The sequence below is a fragment of the Phyllostomus discolor genome, chromosome 2 (assembly GCF_004126475.2).
Source record: "Phyllostomus discolor isolate MPI-MPIP mPhyDis1 chromosome 2, mPhyDis1.pri.v3, whole genome shotgun sequence".
NCBI lineage: Eukaryota > Metazoa > Chordata > Mammalia > Chiroptera > Phyllostomidae > Phyllostomus > Phyllostomus discolor.
In genome coordinates, this window is record NC_040904.2 from 182,319,803 (window position 1) to 182,336,892 (window position 17,090).

Here is a 17,090-nt window from a genome sequence, read left to right on the forward strand (position 1 = left end):
TTGTCTAGTGCTCTGCAGCCTGAGCGAGCGTGCGGCTCCGTGCAGGGGGAGCAGCCAGACCCCGCGCTGGAAGTGCGCTACCCCTTTAAGAGACTGGTCAAGGAGTCCTAGGGAAGGGAGGGGGGCGAGGGGGGAGAGAGAGAGAGAGAGAGAGAGAGAGAGAGAGAGAGAGAGAGAGAGAGAGAGAGAGAGAGAAAGAGAGAGAGAAAATCAATTGGTTCAGAAGGTTTGGACTCACTTGACAGGTTCAGTTGGAGACGATCATAGGTGGCTGCTGTGACAAAGGGAAATTGTGCTTTTCCAGCATGCTTACTGACCCTGATTTACCTCAGGAGTTTGAAAGGTGAGTACAGTTTTTACCCCTAATATATTGAAGTACAACTCTCCCCTTTTACAGTCGGCTCTGAATCAGTTGGAAGATGCTCCCCTGTTTGTTAGAAAAGCCTTTAGCCAGGGTTTCTGCAATCTTCTTAGCTGATTTTTGTGGTGATTGCTCGGACCCAATTGAACTGATTTGTAAAGTCTCCGAGATTTCAATGTTTTTAGGTTGTGTCCTATAACAGGAAATTAAATGAACATTAAGCATCTCTCTCTCCCCTCACTCGCAGCTTTTCTCTTTCTCATTCACTCTCTTACTTTCTTCCTTCATTGATATTTTCCTTCCCTTCTACACCTTTTAAAATGCTTTTGTGCAGAGTGTTAACCATTTTCAACATCTCTGTCTGGCAATTCCTGGGGTGACAGAAGATTTTAGTGGTGGTTAAACGGAGGCTGTAAGTTCCTATTTGATCCTTCCGTAAAACTTTGGAAGCTACTCAGTAAAGCACATGACCTTTTGTTGATATAAGAGAGCAGATTCTTTTAAAAGAATATTTAACATTACAACACTCTATTAGTAGATTACTTTTGAAATGTCAAAAAAGGGGGAAATAGTGATGATGTCTTTCTAAGTTTGCGCGGCCACTTTTTGCACTAGCTGTCTTAAAGTAAATTGTGATTTACTCCATGTTCTCCTTTTGCTATGATGGGAATAAGTGTATTTGTAATAAGGTAGTTCCTATTTGGAGAAATATGTGCAACATCCTTTCATTTGATGTTATTGCAAGTAAAGCAGGGCTTTGAAAGAATTTTAGCCCTCTTAGTGTTCCTGTAAGTACACATTGCAATTTTTAAATTTGAGTTCTTATCCCAGCATAAGTTCATTTTTGGAACTATAAATAGAATTTTGTTTGCCATTAAAAAGAATTCAAACTTTGTATTCTGTATGGTGAATTAAAAAAATAGCTAAAAAAAGCCAGGATGCATGATACCCTGGCTTTTTTTTTTCAATTTCATGAAAGCTACCTTCTGTATAAACATTTGTTGTATCTGACTATGCAATGCAAGCTAGGTGCTAGACCAGCTGGTTAAAAATATGCTAAGTCAAGCTGTTCATCGCTCAAACAACTGAATTTGATATGAAAAGATGAAAAAAGAAAGGACAAAGATTAAAACATTCTAGAATAAAGCAATAGAAGAGAAGGATATTGGGAATAAAATAATACTTGAATATGGCCAAATATTAGAGAAGCCATTATCAGATCAGGGAAGAAAGTAAAATAGCTAACATATATACTTTAATACTGTCTTCTTTCTTTCATTTCCTATTCATCTTTTTTTTTAAATTAAGGTGAATCCTCACTAGATAATTCCAGTGAATGATTGAGCTTTCTTAATAGTTTGAATTTATCTCTTCAAAGTTCTATATATTAACCCTTTAAAAAGGTTTTGTTTGCAAATACAGCTGATTTCATATGTAGATGTTGAAGTTATTAATATTGGAACATACTATTGCTTAATGTAGCAGTTTGTTAATATACCACAATAAGTTTTCCAGCATGTGCGCAGAGTAGCACTTAAATAACAGTATTCTTCAACTCTATACTTTTTGGAAATAAAACTCTGAGTCTGATTCTTAAGCGTGTTAACTGACTGTTCTTATAAAAAGGTAGTTACACATTAACAGGCTGTAGCCTATTTCTCTATATAGGCAAGCTTTCCTGCTGTGAACTTTATTTGTATTTTTTTCAGTTGTCTCTTTTTAAACTAAACTTTTCCCTTTCCTATTCTGATGGTCAAATCTCTTAATGATTTTTTTCCTCCTAGTGAGATTTTCTTTTTTTTTTTTCTCTTTTCTTTTTCTTTTCTTTTCTTTTATTATATTTTTGTCACCCAGAGGCATGCTTTTCTAACTGGCTAATTAAATAAGCAAGTGATAATCAATAGAGTTGTTAGTATAGACAGCATATTTGTAAATATTAGCAGCTAAAATAATTTTGGGAACTGTCATATAATATAAAATTTCTTAATAATTTCCCCTGTGGTTATACTTGATAAAATATACAAAAATCTCTGTAAATCATTACTAGTTTACATTCAGTTTGTATGGGTGAGTGTGTGTGTATATATATACAGTCATCCACATAGAGTATATTATCTTGCAGTTTCAATATTGAATATTTATATTCTCCAAAGGAGGTATATATTCTATAACTACACATCACAGTCCGTTATTTTTCCCTTTTCAAATATTTGCAGCCTTCTTTGAATAAGTAGGTTATTTCAATCAAATGCTAATTTTTATTCTATTTATTCACCTGCTATAGATGAGTTGTTTACTCAAACTTAGTCAGAAATCTGAAAAGAAGACTTCAAAATTTCTTTTTGAAATAGAGAACTTTGCTCTAGAGGATATAAACAAGTTGCTAGGGGTTGATGTATTTTGGAAGTTTGATGTGATCTTTTTTCTAATTTCATTGGTAGAGTTGTGTTCATCTTTTATTATTCTGTGCAACCTGTAGACTAGTTGGAACTTTAAGGAATATTCAAAACTTAAATATCAAGATCAAAATTTGGATTCAGATTTGTTATGTGTATGTGTAGCCCTAGAAATGTGCATGGCCAGTGCTGTCAGTCTAATAAGCAGTTAAGTAACTCAGCTCTAGTAACAGTTTCATTGTCTGTTAAAAACATTCAGGAGGTAGAGCAAATTAAACAGTGATTCTGCAAAGTAAAGGAATCGAAATATTTTATTTTTATTTTCAAGCATTATTGTCATAACTGGTTATGACTAATGAAAAACACAATTCTCAGGTGGGACATGAACAGGCGAAGTATGTTCTAAGGAATTGTTTGTAAGCAAAGTCTTTTAGGTCATACAGTTTAGAGGAGACTCAATTGGCAACATGGTCTAAATGTTAGAAATAGCGTCATTAGAATGAATGCATGAACTCTCCTAACAAATTTTAAAAGACGACAGTGAAATTATGTATTTATTTGAAAATAAATAATAAAACACTGTGAGTTAAGATTTGTCCTTTAAGAATTCCATCTATCTATTCATATTTCTAAAATGAAAATATTTAAAATCTGCCTTAAATAATCAATATTTGTTCCTGATGAATTAAAAAAGTAATTTTGGTACTGTCAGTATTCTGTTCATTTCTTTTATATTTATTCCATCCGATAATGTTGATAGTGTTGTGACTAAGCTACTTGTCACTTTCTAATTGCTCCATGTTAGAGGCTTAAGTAAAAAGCAAGTAGAAGATGATTGCCTAAGAAAAAGTTTGATAATAAATAGAAAAATTGGGATTGAGTATATTAGGATGCAGCAAATTAAGCTCATAGTATCACCTATTTGGCTGCTTCTCTCAAAACGGGTGCAGACCACAGACTGCCCATGTTCTGCGTGTCGGAGACAACACTGCAAGAGTAAAACCTTCTCTGATGGAAATTTGATGTATTTAACTTATATGCCTATCATAGTTATTTGTGGTCATATTGACTAAAGATAATTTTTTACACATTAAGAAACTTTTCATTGTGTTTTTGAAGAAACAAATATACATCAGGTATTGTGAGAAACTAATTTGTTAAACTACCATGGCAAATGACTATTAGCAGTCTACAAGAATATCTCTGACATTCACATTACTTTAATTACCTGAAGTTTGGCAATTGAAAAAATATTTGTAACCTAGACAGATTTATTTGACTTAATTAGAAACTTTAAAAAAATCATTGTTCTCATGTGATAAGCACATTCAAGTTAGCAGGTAATCTCTAGTTGTGGATCAAAGGGAACTTACCTGTTCACATTCTGTCACCTAATGGCAACTGTAAACCTGTAACTTTGATATTAAGTTTTCAGGGTGTTCCGATAGTTTCCTTTGTTCATTTTATTATTTTTATGTACTTATACCTTGTAGAGGAAAAGGTGCCTATCACTGATTATAAATTTTAATCACCATCTCAATAAGCTGCAAGTTAACTGAGCTGAAATATTAGCTTGGCATGCAGCTTGCATGAAGCAGTGGACAAACTACACTTCTATCACACCCATATGGGAGTACTGTCCTGAAGACTTAGCAGGAGACCTGACTGATCTCCAAGGACAATTAAGGGTTAAATCAGGTGGCAATGTATATTGCTCAGTGTTTAGCAGGTTAATAGATATAGAAATGTGTGAATGTTATGATTACTTCACATATTAGTGTATTCTTTTCTTATATTTCTCAATTATAATAAACATACAATAAAGTATTTACCTGTTCTTAGGGAGCTTTTAACTAAAATGCACACATCATACCTGAGAGGCAAATAATAAGTCCTATTCTAATACTTTAGCCTATTACTCCTCTACAGGGCTGGAAGCTATTTCAAATGAATTACATTTATAATGCATTTAAAAAACAAAATTACATTCATGGAAAAGTCTGATTTTTATCGTCTATTGTTTCCACTGTCAATTCTCCAGCCTCCTAATGAGTATATGTGCGTAATGCAGATACGTATTGTGTAGGTCAAGTACATCCCTTTTCATAAATTAGATAAGTTAGTATAACTGATGGATTTTTGTTTTCTTCTACAATTTGTTATTCACTTAAAATTTCAATGAGGTGAACTAATAGGATGGGAAATAAACCAATATGTGTCTCTTGTACTAATTCACGTATAGTTTAATATGTCATGTCTCTGACTCAGATGGTGGCAATCGGATAAAAAGATGTCCATAGATTTCACCATAGCCTCAAATACAGTCCTTCTAATGGAAATATTTTGTTGAACTAGAAATGAACTAAAACATAGCAAGTTCTTCCTTGCTTCATTCATTCTATCCTTCTTTCCATCAATTGATACCATCATCATTTCTATTAAATACAAAATTTGAATGTTTATACATGTAGTGGTATTGTTAACATAGTGTTTATTACATAGATGATTAAGTCATTTTGCTAGAGAAGAAAAATTTTAAAGACTGATATTCTTCTGCTTAAGTGAACAGTGTTTATTTGGACATCCTTTAGGAGAATGCTATATATTCCCTCATATTAATCAGGAACTGATAATGGCTCAGGAGAAGATCTTTTTTCTATCTTTTTTACCCTGTGCATTTTCTCCTGCAGTTTGAAAACTGCACTCCCTTCCCCTTAGTATTATCTCTTCTTCTCTTCACTTACTAGTTGAGAGTTTATACATCTCCTCTGGAGATACTGTGGCGTATGGTTCTGCTTGTCCAATAGGGGAGTGTTGCATTTCTACACGTTCAGTATCCTTTACCGTTGGAGTCTGAGTAAAACCTCAGCAGTACTCCCTGTCTTTGCCAGCCTGAGGAGTCAGAGACTCAAAGTTGCTCCCAGCTCTTGCACCTTCATTGTAGAACTGCATTCTGCTCAGTGGGCTGCCGAGAAGGACCAGACCGAAACAAGATTTAGAAGAATTCTGGTGAGAACTGTTTATAGGGATATGGTATTTTAAAAGAATGTAGTAAACAAACAGAATTGTGGCATAAACAAAGATAATTAGCATAAACAATGTCGTTTTAGGACAGGTGGTTTAAAAAAACAAACAAAACAAAAAACCCAAATATGAACCCAACTTGAATGCTGCCAGTTTGGAACCACTGAACCTTAATCTGTACTTGATGAGAATTACCCAGGTTTGTTGATAAACTTGTTAACATGCTTTTTCTGTTTCTTTTGTATTATTTTTCCGGTCATTATGCCCTTTTGTCACCCAGCTTGAAAGCAATTAATCTATTACAAGGTAGTTTAAGGACTTTTTACCCATAAAACATGACAGAATGAAAATTAAAAACAAAAGCTTGTGGATGTTCATAGACATTTGAAATCAGTGTCTAACCTTTAATCAATTCAAACCTGAACTTGGCTTATTGTATTTCAGATCTCTCTTTCTTTCATCTAAGTAACATTTCAGGCACTTGGCTCTAGTTTTGTCATGGCCTTAAAATTCAGAGATATTTTTTTCTTTTGCTATGGCTGAATCATCACTTGTGTTATATGTTTATTTCTAAGTGTTGCCTATTTCTTCTTCCTGTTTTTTCTCTATAACTTAGTGAAGGTAGTACAGCAGTATCTAAATGTAGCTGGTGATCATGCAGTATACGGATGCTAGTTATTGTGAACCACATTATCTAAAACTACTATGCCGTCGTGATGCATTTTGACATGGAGACATTTAGGTTTATTACTAAAATATAATGTTTTTTTCTTAATTCTTTATACTGAAGTATTTTGATTTAATTGAAATGTGGAGTATGGCAAATAGAAAGCTGTTTATTTTTCTTGCATTAAAGGCCAAAGTTCTCTATTGAAGTTAATAAAATTTTTTTCTCTTCATTTTCTCCTGGAGAATGGGAACCAGGAATTCAAAGTAGATGTCTCTGATATTCTGTAGCCATTCTCTTTGCTGAAATGAAAACATTTGTGAATGAGTTTTGGTTTCTTGGAGTTATAAAAATGTGTGTAAACTAGTAAACTATGTCTCATTCATGTGCTATGGAGATCTCTCGTACTTCATGGACAAAAATAATTTGGCTACTAACGAATTAGGGCTACCTGCCAGTGCCAACATACACTGTAGGTAAGAGAACACTATAAAGAAAAGCTTCTGGAAGCAAATCTGTTGAAACTTTCATATGTAACAGCGTTTCTATTTCTGCTTTTCACATCTTTGAAAGAATGCTTTTTTTTTTTTTTTAGGAAAGAAAATGTTAAAACACATAAGATACGATATTTCTTAAAAATGTATTAGTAGCTTCATTTTTAATGTTTCTTGTTGTAGAGATGCATATTTATTATGTTCTATGCATATGTGCCTGCTCTACCCATCCCAATCATTTCTGTCACATCGAAACCTAAGAATCAGATGCACTGAGAAAAGATGTATTTTGAAGGAATGAAGTAAACCTCATAGGGCCCCCCAAAAAGATACCTTCAAAACCTTGTAAGATTTGTATTTACAGTTTAAGAGAGTTAGGTCGTTTGGGACACTGAGCAGCAATTTCATAAAATAGGTGTTCTCTCCTTTAGGGCTTTAGGAGCGTTATTGAGAAAAGAAGGGGAAGGGTTAACCTACTTTGTATGTTGATAATTTTTAAATCTAGTAGTAAAAGAAAGACATAGATTCAAATAGTGTTTTCCTGCTACATTTTAATTGAAATTTATTTTGAAATATAGTAAATCATTTACTCGAGAACTGATTTTGGTTTGGTTTTCTGTTTTATTTTAATTAGGGTGAAGATACCAAGGTGGTAGATTGTTTTGAGAAATGGTTGTAGAACTTTCGCATATTAGCCATTGACTTTTCATTTTAAACAATCTCATATTTGTCTAATAAAAGGGCATCCAGTGAAAAAGAAACACAAACACTGAAAATGAGAAATACGCATTCACATAAGAACACAAAATAAAGAGGAATGCTTTATATATGCTATTAACTTTTTTACACACAGTTAATAGGGGTTGCATGACACAATTTCAAAACATTTTAATTCTGATTCTTAAGTTAAGGTAGTACTTGTTTGCCCACAACTCTTCCTTTTGGTTGTTTACCTGGGCCAGGGTTTGTTGGGCAATACTTGACTAAGTTCAAAGACTTTTTTTTACTCCTTTCCTGTTATCCCTTTGTTTCAACACCTCCCCCTTTTTTTATTTGCTATTGAGTTTCATAATATGTTTGAAAAGAGTTTGCAGGATGATGTCACATAAATCATGTTAATAGTTTTCTTTTCTTCTTCTTTATATGTTTTGCAAGAGATACGTTGAAAATTTGTTAAATAATGTATAGTGTTCTTACTCTTTAGTAGAGAAAGAAATGACCTGGTGATCAAACTAGTTTTGATTCATTCGCTAATTCAACTTAGAGTTCAAATGAGTGATAGCTGAATATACATTATCAGATTCAGACTATCATTTCTACCATAGTGTCATTGAGATGTGAAGAAAATTTTATGCAATATTCCAAGTACCATTAATCAAATAGAAGACCTCGGGATGGGCAAAGATAATGAATGCTATTTCTGAGGCAACAACTTCTTTTCCCTGCCTGTAGTCCTAAACATAGCCAGAATTTAGGAAACCAAAAAAGATATTGTTTTTAGAGCCCTAAGGATTATGGGATATAAAGATGGCAGTGTAATTGTTTCTTGAAAATTTAGCATTACTGGAAAAATAAAATGGATCTAATTTGACCTAAAAACAATTTAGGGATGTTTAATGCTTTAAAAGCATTTCCCTAGAAAAAGAAAATCATATCTGGGAGATTCTTATTGCAATTTAAAGGTTTAGAGTGAAGGAGCAGAATATATAGACTTCCATAAGTAAATTAAAGGATAATTGGGAGTCAGTAGCAGTTATATGAAGATTTGGGGGAATGTAATAGCTGTACACATACATGTAAAAAGTTTGGAATTCAGGAGAAACTTTTTCACTTACAGGGTAATTGAATTTTCAGTAAATTGATTTTGAATAAATCCTACTAAACACTGATGAAACTGCAATTTTGGGAAGAAAATCTTGAAAGGAAGAAATATTGCATGTAAATACAAACAAGATCCATTCCCACTTTCTCACATGTAACACAGAATCCTTTGGCATCAGCTATAAGAACCTACAATAGTTTTCCAGCTTTAAAAATCTGAATGTGGCATTGTGATGCATATTTAGTGGAAACTTTGAATTCAAGAAGTTGGGTATGTTAATATTTGCTTTTGTAAAATCTGATATTTCAGATTGAGATGAGAAAGTTGAGTGTTAGAGGTCTAAGGCATACATAAAAAATGGACAGTCTTTTATGGATTTTGAGTTTTTACTCCTGAAGGATAGAAAAATTTCCTCCTTTTTGGTAAAAATATCCATTGGCTAGTAACAGCACTGTTTTTTGAGGGAAATGTACCATAATAGAAAGTGTTATTAGCTGGGTGTAAGACCTTAAGTTCTAGTACTTTCTTACAGATTGAGAAGAGGTTTGGGGTTTTAGTTTATGCATCTGTGCAAATGCAAAGATGGGCTGAATCATTTCTAAATTCTCTTAAAATCTCAAAATTTCACCACTTCGAACTACATTTGGAAGATCCCTAGCTCTTTACTATTGTGGTCATATTTCTTGAATCTATGTAGCTTGTTGTAGACAGAGTATTTCATATAACAAACGTGAACATGTGGAACCACTTCCCAATTCGCCTTACCTGTCAGCTGAGTGGTGGCGTCCAGGAACATGTAACCATAGCATATTTTTGAAATTTCAAATCTAAATAGTATGCATAATTCTTATGTAGGATTAAGTGCTCAAATTTACTATGAACTATTTTGAAATTATGTGTTTCAAAGGTAAGATTCATATTTTCATGTATTTGAAACTCTCAGGTGTATCAGATCATCATCCTCAACTATTACACATATTGTGGAAAATAAATTACATATGGGTTATTGAACAAGATACTCTGGGGTAACATGAAAAGCATGAGAATGGTATTTTAGGTCAAAGTGCTGAAAATCTATTTATAAGGATAAGATAAAATACAAAGAAAAAGAGAGTAGGACATTAGGACAACACAGGGTTTGTAAACAGTATATATTTTTATATGAAAAAATAAAACATAGGGCTTGAAAATGGCATGATCAACTAAGAATACTAATAGGTAGTCTAAAGAAAGATTTTAAGTGATTCTCAAAATAAAGTAAACAATTATTAGCATTAGCATCTGGCCAGCCAACCTAATATACATCAGTTGATAGTTGGCAAGTTCAAGAAAAGAAATGCTGAATCCTATGAAGCAAGGAACAGAGGAACAACCAGTGAAAGATGCATTCACAAAGTTATATTATCTTAGAGGAGAAGGTCCACATATTAGTAGTATACTGCATTTGGCAGATTGCATGCTTTTTTAACCCAGTGTTTAAAAAAATTTGTAGTAATACTATATTAGCAACATAAAATCTTTGACTATATATATGCAAGGTCCTTCTTTATTATGTATACCTTAAAAATATAACTATGGTATCATTAAGTTTAAAATAGTTACAAGCTTCATATACAGATTCATATATTTGGGATAACAATAGAATTGATGATATATTAGAATTATTTGACTAATAATTACAATATCCATTTTATTATATTCCTGTCACTTTGATTTTGGGAATAAAGAATTGGTGTTATTTTATTCTCCTGGTACAGATATAAAGGTTGTAAAAAAAACAAACAGAAAAGTGCCTTATTGGACAAGAACTGCATGTAAAACAAGGACCAGAGGGAAATGTGCAAATATCCTATTCTTAAGAAGTAAGAAAATCTGGAAATCATTCAGTTGGACAACTTATTGCTGATATATCATATCATCCAGCATTTACTGATATACAAAGTTGTCATATTTTCCTACAGTTTCTAAATCAAGAATTAAAACTTAGTGATGTGTAAGTCACTCAAATTCTTTGGGCTTTAGCCATGCATCTATAAAATGGACTTTAAAATGAGTATAACATTATTTATCCCTCAACATTAATGAGTCATCTTAAACTTGGAAAATTTAGAAAAAATATTTATATATATTTTTGTTTGATAACATTCTAGCCTGATAGTTGAAAATTATTTTATCATATAAAACAATATCTATAAAATGTATTGATTTATTTTTTAATTTGTAGTAAATATTAGTTGTTTTGAATACACTTATGATTACTGATTCCAGGTAACTTGTGCCTAAATAACAGCAATATAGCTATAGTTTCTTCTGACAGCTGACGTTAATAGTAAAATATCTTAAGAAAGATCTCTTGCCACTTTATATATAGGAAATCTGATACACTAACTGCTGTTTTTGGAAGTAGCAGTATATCTAGTATTTAAATAATGACTTTGCTAACTTATCTTATTCCTATGCTTTAAAACCTATACAAATTAAAATTCATTTATTTGTATAAAATCATTATAATGAATAATTTTATAGAACAAATTATTGGACAACAAAAAAGTGGTTTTCTGTTAAGGTAAAAAAAGGTCACATACCATTTATTGCTTTTAAAGTATTGTACAAATATTTTGAAAATTAGAAAATTTTAAATAACTACAAGAAACTTATCGATACAAATATAGTAGAATATAGTAGTACATCATAGAAATTTATAGTAGAAATGACATGAGAGGTGTCGCCTTAGCTAGCTACTTATTCCTTAGACCATAGGTGAAGCTTGGGCAAATTAATAGATTTCTTTTCATGAACAGTTGTATTACAAGCAAACAGAAGCATCTGAGAAAAAGAACCCTTATTTTTTATATAAAATTGTTTTCCACTAAAATAATCTGTTGAAATCCAGAAGCCATCCAAAGTGCTGATACCAATTTAAGAAGATGATCTTTTGCCTTAATTATACATCTGGGAAATATTAGCTGAACATTTTGTGGAGAACAGTGAATACCTTAGTTGCCAGTTGTCTAAAATGCTGCTAATGATCGACATAGTGCCAGTGTTTTGATGGCTAAAACCTAGGCTGAATATGAATACAAAGAACACAGTTGGGGGAAAAAAGCACACATTTTATACAAAACAGATTTCAACCATCTGCTTGGCACTTAAGTTTGCAACTATAGGCGATATATGAAAGAGACCACTGTCCAAGTTATGAATGGTATCACTTTTATTGGTACCTTAGAAAAACCATAGGGGTTGAAAGAGTATATAACCCGCAATTTTCTTCAGCTAAATAATGAAAACAAGGGCCTTATCCAAAATTTTGTTCCCTTTATAATCTCTTCTATGTCAGTCTTCTTTTCCTGGCAAAATGAGTTTCACTAATAAAGTAAGTCTTAGTGCTGTATCTCTCAAGATATTAAAATATACCAGACAAGAGTATGCAGTGGCCCTAAGGACGTGAACCCCAGATGGTTATGAGATAAAGTACTGTTTGCTTTAGGAATAGGTTTTATTCCTGAGTCTGTTGCCTGAGTACGATGGTGCATGTCAAATCAGCATGGAAGTTAATGGTCCAGAAGCACTTCTGAATTTAATGCTTTCCAATTTGTTCTGAATTTATAGTATTAAATCAGACCAGTGCTGTTTCATCACTAGTTCAGTAAAAGAAAATCATGCCATAGATAGTAAATTATAGGCAAAATCTAATTATTTCACCCATTTCATTTACCTTAAAGGTATGGAAGAAATTCTCCATAAAAGAATGTTGGCAGGTATTATATACTAGAAACTTTTAAATTTATAGAGTAGTTGGTAAGAGCTATTATAGGCTGTTACTTAGCACATAATAAGCAAAAAAAACCCTTTTTTTTGACTGAGTAATTTCATCTATTTTATTTTAAATGAAATATATTTTGTATTTTTGAATGTTGGGGAAAAATAAGCTATTAAAATGTGTTAGTTTACTGATTTATCCAGATTGTATGAATTCCCATAGCTATCCTGAGCTCATTTTAGCTCTTGAGGAAGAGGTGTATGATTTAGTAGACAGGATAAACAAATACCCTCAGAATCCTTAATATATGTGCTTTCCTGTATTGTAGCCACTAGCCACATGCCGCTATTGGAGTACTTGAAGTGCAGTTAGTCTGAATTGAGATTTGCTGTAACCACAAATACACACTGGAATTTGAAGACCTACTTTGAAAGCAAGAATGCAAAATATCTTACTTTTTTAAAATATTGATTATGCATTGAAATGATAATATTTGGATACGTCAGCTTAAATAAATTATGTTATTAAAGTTATCTTCACCTCTTTCTTTTTACTTTTTGAATGTGGCAACTAGAAAATTTCAGATTACATGTGAGGTTCATATTTGTAGCTCACAATATATTTCTGCAGGACGGTGTTGTTTTGTCCCTTTCTGTGGAGGGAGGAGAATTTAAACTTTTATCTATGTCTAGATTCCAGTAGTTCACAGCTTAGTAGGATAGCAGTGAATCAGAAAGATTTAAGAGTTTATTAACTGTCTTCCTTCTTAGCTTTCCTTTACAAGAAGGTGAAATTTTATCACATTTTACAAAAATCTTAGTAGTAACACTGACGTGTACAGATGTTTATATCATTTACCCAATGAATACAGTCTATTTCTCCCAACTCCCATGGAGTTACGTTGGAAAGGAAGATTTTTTATTAAAGATTGTATGGATTATTTTAGAGATTATAGTTTTGAAAAAGACAATTATATTTGCTATTTGAAATGCCACCTTGTTTATCTGTAATTTCTCTCCTGGAATTAAAGAAGTTTGTGGTTGGGTAGGATATACTTTTCCCTTTTGCATCACAGTTGAAATAATATACAGTTTTTAAAATTGATCCACAAGATGTGATCTGAGCTCTTTCTCTATTCATACAGAGATTTGCTTATGGTATAGATAGAGAGGTAGCACTGACGCCTCATATGGAATCACTGTGTGCCAAATTAGGATCGCGAGAGTCCTATTTGTTATCCCCATTTCACAAATGAAGAAAAGCAAAGAGTGGCCTGATTTTTCACAGGTAGTAAGTGGCAGATCTGGGGTATAAACCCAAACAATCTAGCTCCAAAGGCTCAGGAAGTTTATCTGATTAGTTTTTGCTGTCTTAATGGGCAGGAAGCCTCTTTATGGTATAATAATATTTAAGTATTTAGGGTTACCATCTTATATGGTGATATTAATATGGAAAACTTCATGATGAATTGCTAAATCATGATATAATTAATAGCATATTAATCCTTTGATTTAACTTGTAGCCATGACATATTCATTTTATTGGGTAGCAGGCAGAAGTGTTGGTAAATCTGAGTAGCAAACTCAATCAGATATAACAAAATAATGTGACTGATAAAAGGATTGTAGGTTCCTGGGCACAATAAGGCATTTGGGAATAGGGATAAACCCCATGGCTTAATTCTATGAATTTTTTCAAAGTAACTGTGAAATTCATATATTTTAATACAGTTTTGAATTGTTTCATGAGTCTCTATTAAATCTTAATCTTTTTAGTGTTTTTCCATGTGTGGATATTGCTGGTTTCTGGTGCTTTTTCTAATTTCTTGATACCTTACTAAGGAGAGATGATATAACTATAGTTACCAGTGGGCTTTGGAGTCAGAAGACTTATATTTATTTTACAACCTCATCACTTATTAGCTACACGATTTTTGCAAGTTAAATAAATTCTCCATGCCTTAATTTCTTCATCTATGAAATGGGGATTTAAATTCCCATCATTTAGGTCATTTTACTGCTTAAGTAAGAAAGCATATGTGGCTTAACATGCTCTGGAAATATATATTACGATTCCCTTGAACAGATTTTAGTCATGTAGGAATAATTCTAAGTGTATTTCATGTAATGTGGCAAATAACATTGGGTTACATATTGACTCATAAATATCAAGTAATTAGTAAATAATGTTGAAGCCCAGGGGCCTTATAAGACTTATTAGAACTTCAAGTACTTAGAGAAAGAATTAAAATTAAATATTCATGTCATAGAATCACATATTTTACATATTATACATATAATATATGTTTTGTTATATAAATATACTATGCACATATTTTATAAAAGTATATATTATACACATTGTCTGAATACCATATATATTATGTAAGTATATGTACAGATAGGTAGATAGCAAAAGGAAAGATAATTATTTCTAAAACTATGGCTGAGAATTAACTCTGTGTTACCTGAGAGTCATAATAAGGTTGATGGTTATCATTTTCTGATTAAAAAGAAACTTAATGTTTTATCAGTAATCACAACTTTTGGGGGAACCCTGATGTCTGAGGGAGTAATTTATTATATGACTCTTTCTTCAATAGTATTACAGAAGATTCTTAAGGCATTCTTTACATTGCCATTTTTAGTAGAGATCCAATAAGAGAAAGAATATTGAGTGAAAACTTAGTGTAGGAAGGCATTTTTAAAAGTAGATAAACTGCTATTTGCCAGGTATGTGGATTTCCTGATGAAAGGATACTGTAGGATTCTAAGAAAATGCTCATGTGTCCCTTAAACCATCGCCTTTAAATAACAGTAGTTACACCAAGTCTGTTGCTAAGAGATGAGGAAGAACAAGTTCTGGACTGAGTTGTGTTCTTGCCTTAGATTTAGGAGCATGCCCACCTCTTTCCTTAGGAGTATGTAAAGACAAAGCCAGACTTCCTCAGCAGTTTTGGTTCTGCTTGAGGACCCAAAGAGCATCCCACTGAGGCCCTAGAGTTTGGAGGAGTATGATAAAGCAGGGGTTATCGTCCTTTGAAGCATGTTAAATGGTCTCTCAGTAATTGTCCATGCTGGTAAATGTGTTGTTTCTGCAGATGTGGGACAACACAGTATCTCCCTGGGTCCTCTGAGTTGACTGGACTTGAAAAGTCATTTCAAGTTAATGAAAATAAGCTAAATTAGCTTATAATTTTAGAAGCTTTCATATGATTTGGTACCACATGGATATTTAGAGTGATATACATAGAAACATTATTCCCATAATAATTTATTCATTCAAAAATATTTAGTGAATACTTACTATGCAGATAATTTGGCAAGATAAAGGTACACATCAATGTGAATAAAGAAATAGGAAGGAGTGACAGGGCAGAAAAGAGAATCAAAATATATTTACAATTTATCGCTTCATCAATATGAGGACATTATTTAAAAGTACCTCTATTTTCCATTTGCAAACTAAAGTATCACCAAAGCCAGTGGTTTTGGTTTAGGCATAATTATTTTAGAACTACACTTTATGACAACATTCAGGCACTTACAGATCACAGTGGCAAATGTAACTGATAAGACCAGAGGTTTTTTTATTTCACATTTGTCACAACTAAAAACGTCCCAGTCATCTAAAATATATCACAGTGATTTGGATATACAGCTTTCCTTAATGTTTCCATGTCTTTATTTTAAAAATTTCAGATTTGCAGGAAAGTTTAAATAGTAATACAATGAGCATCCATATACTTTTCAACTTGTTTTGCTAATTATTAACTTTTGGTCCCTTTGCTTTCTCTATTTATTTTTCTTTTCTGACTCATTTGTAAATATATTGCAGATTAACAGTCCCAAGAACTGGGACATTCTCATACATAACCACAATAACATTAGCACATCCTAGAAATTAACATTAATATAGTAACATTATTTGGTACACTTAATCCACTGAGCCACACCAGCCAGGGCTTATTTGACATTTTTCCATTCACATTTTCCCATTATTTCAATATTCATATTTTCCCATTGTTCCAATAATTCCCTTTATACTTTTTGAAAACTTAAATTTAGGTTGAAATTAAGCATCAGGTATTGCATTTACATTTCATTATCTCTCTAGGTCTGCTTTAATTATAAATATTTCCCTGACATATTTTTATATCGACATTCACATCAACATTTTTGAAAAGCCCAAACCATTTTTTTCATATCGTATCTCACAATCTGTATTGCCAGATTGATTCAGGTTAGATACAAACTTTTTGGACAAGTATTAGACCATTGTTGTTTTCAAAATCACTTATGATTATAATCAGGTCTGTCAGAAGTAAATACATACCAAGTTGACATTTTGGCATACCAAGTTCATGGAGACATTTTTTTTCTCTAGCTTAGATTTTAAGAGAACTACCACAATCTGTGATCAGAAAGCTATTTGATTTAGTGATATGTCTTGCAAAGAACTATTTGATACTATTTGAGAAAACAGTGCTTCCTTAATTCAAGAAACCATCAAAATTTATCCATAAAGTCTACTTTGGAAATGGCCATAAATATAAAATTTTAT

The 17,090-nt window shown here is 32.4% G+C and overlaps 1 protein-coding gene across 9 annotated transcripts in view; it reads left to right on the forward strand.

Moving 5' to 3' along the window:
• Nucleotides 1–17,090, forward strand: part of SOX5 (SRY-box transcription factor 5) — a 931,891-nt gene that overhangs the window by 555,964 nt on the left and 358,837 nt on the right. For 3 of the 9 annotated variants that reach the window (XM_028531944.2, XM_036017305.1, XM_028531945.2), the window contains exon 1: nucleotides 170–343. The exons of 4 other annotated variants lie outside the window; for them this stretch is intronic. In XM_028531944.2, coding sequence (XP_028387745.1) covers nucleotides 306–343 — 38 coding nt within the window. In that variant the 5' untranslated portion in view covers nucleotides 170–305. Of the gene's footprint in view, nucleotides 1–168; nucleotides 344–17,090 lie in introns of those variants that run through there. 2 more of the 9 variants (XM_036017300.1, XM_036017304.1) reach the window with 1 other exon arrangement.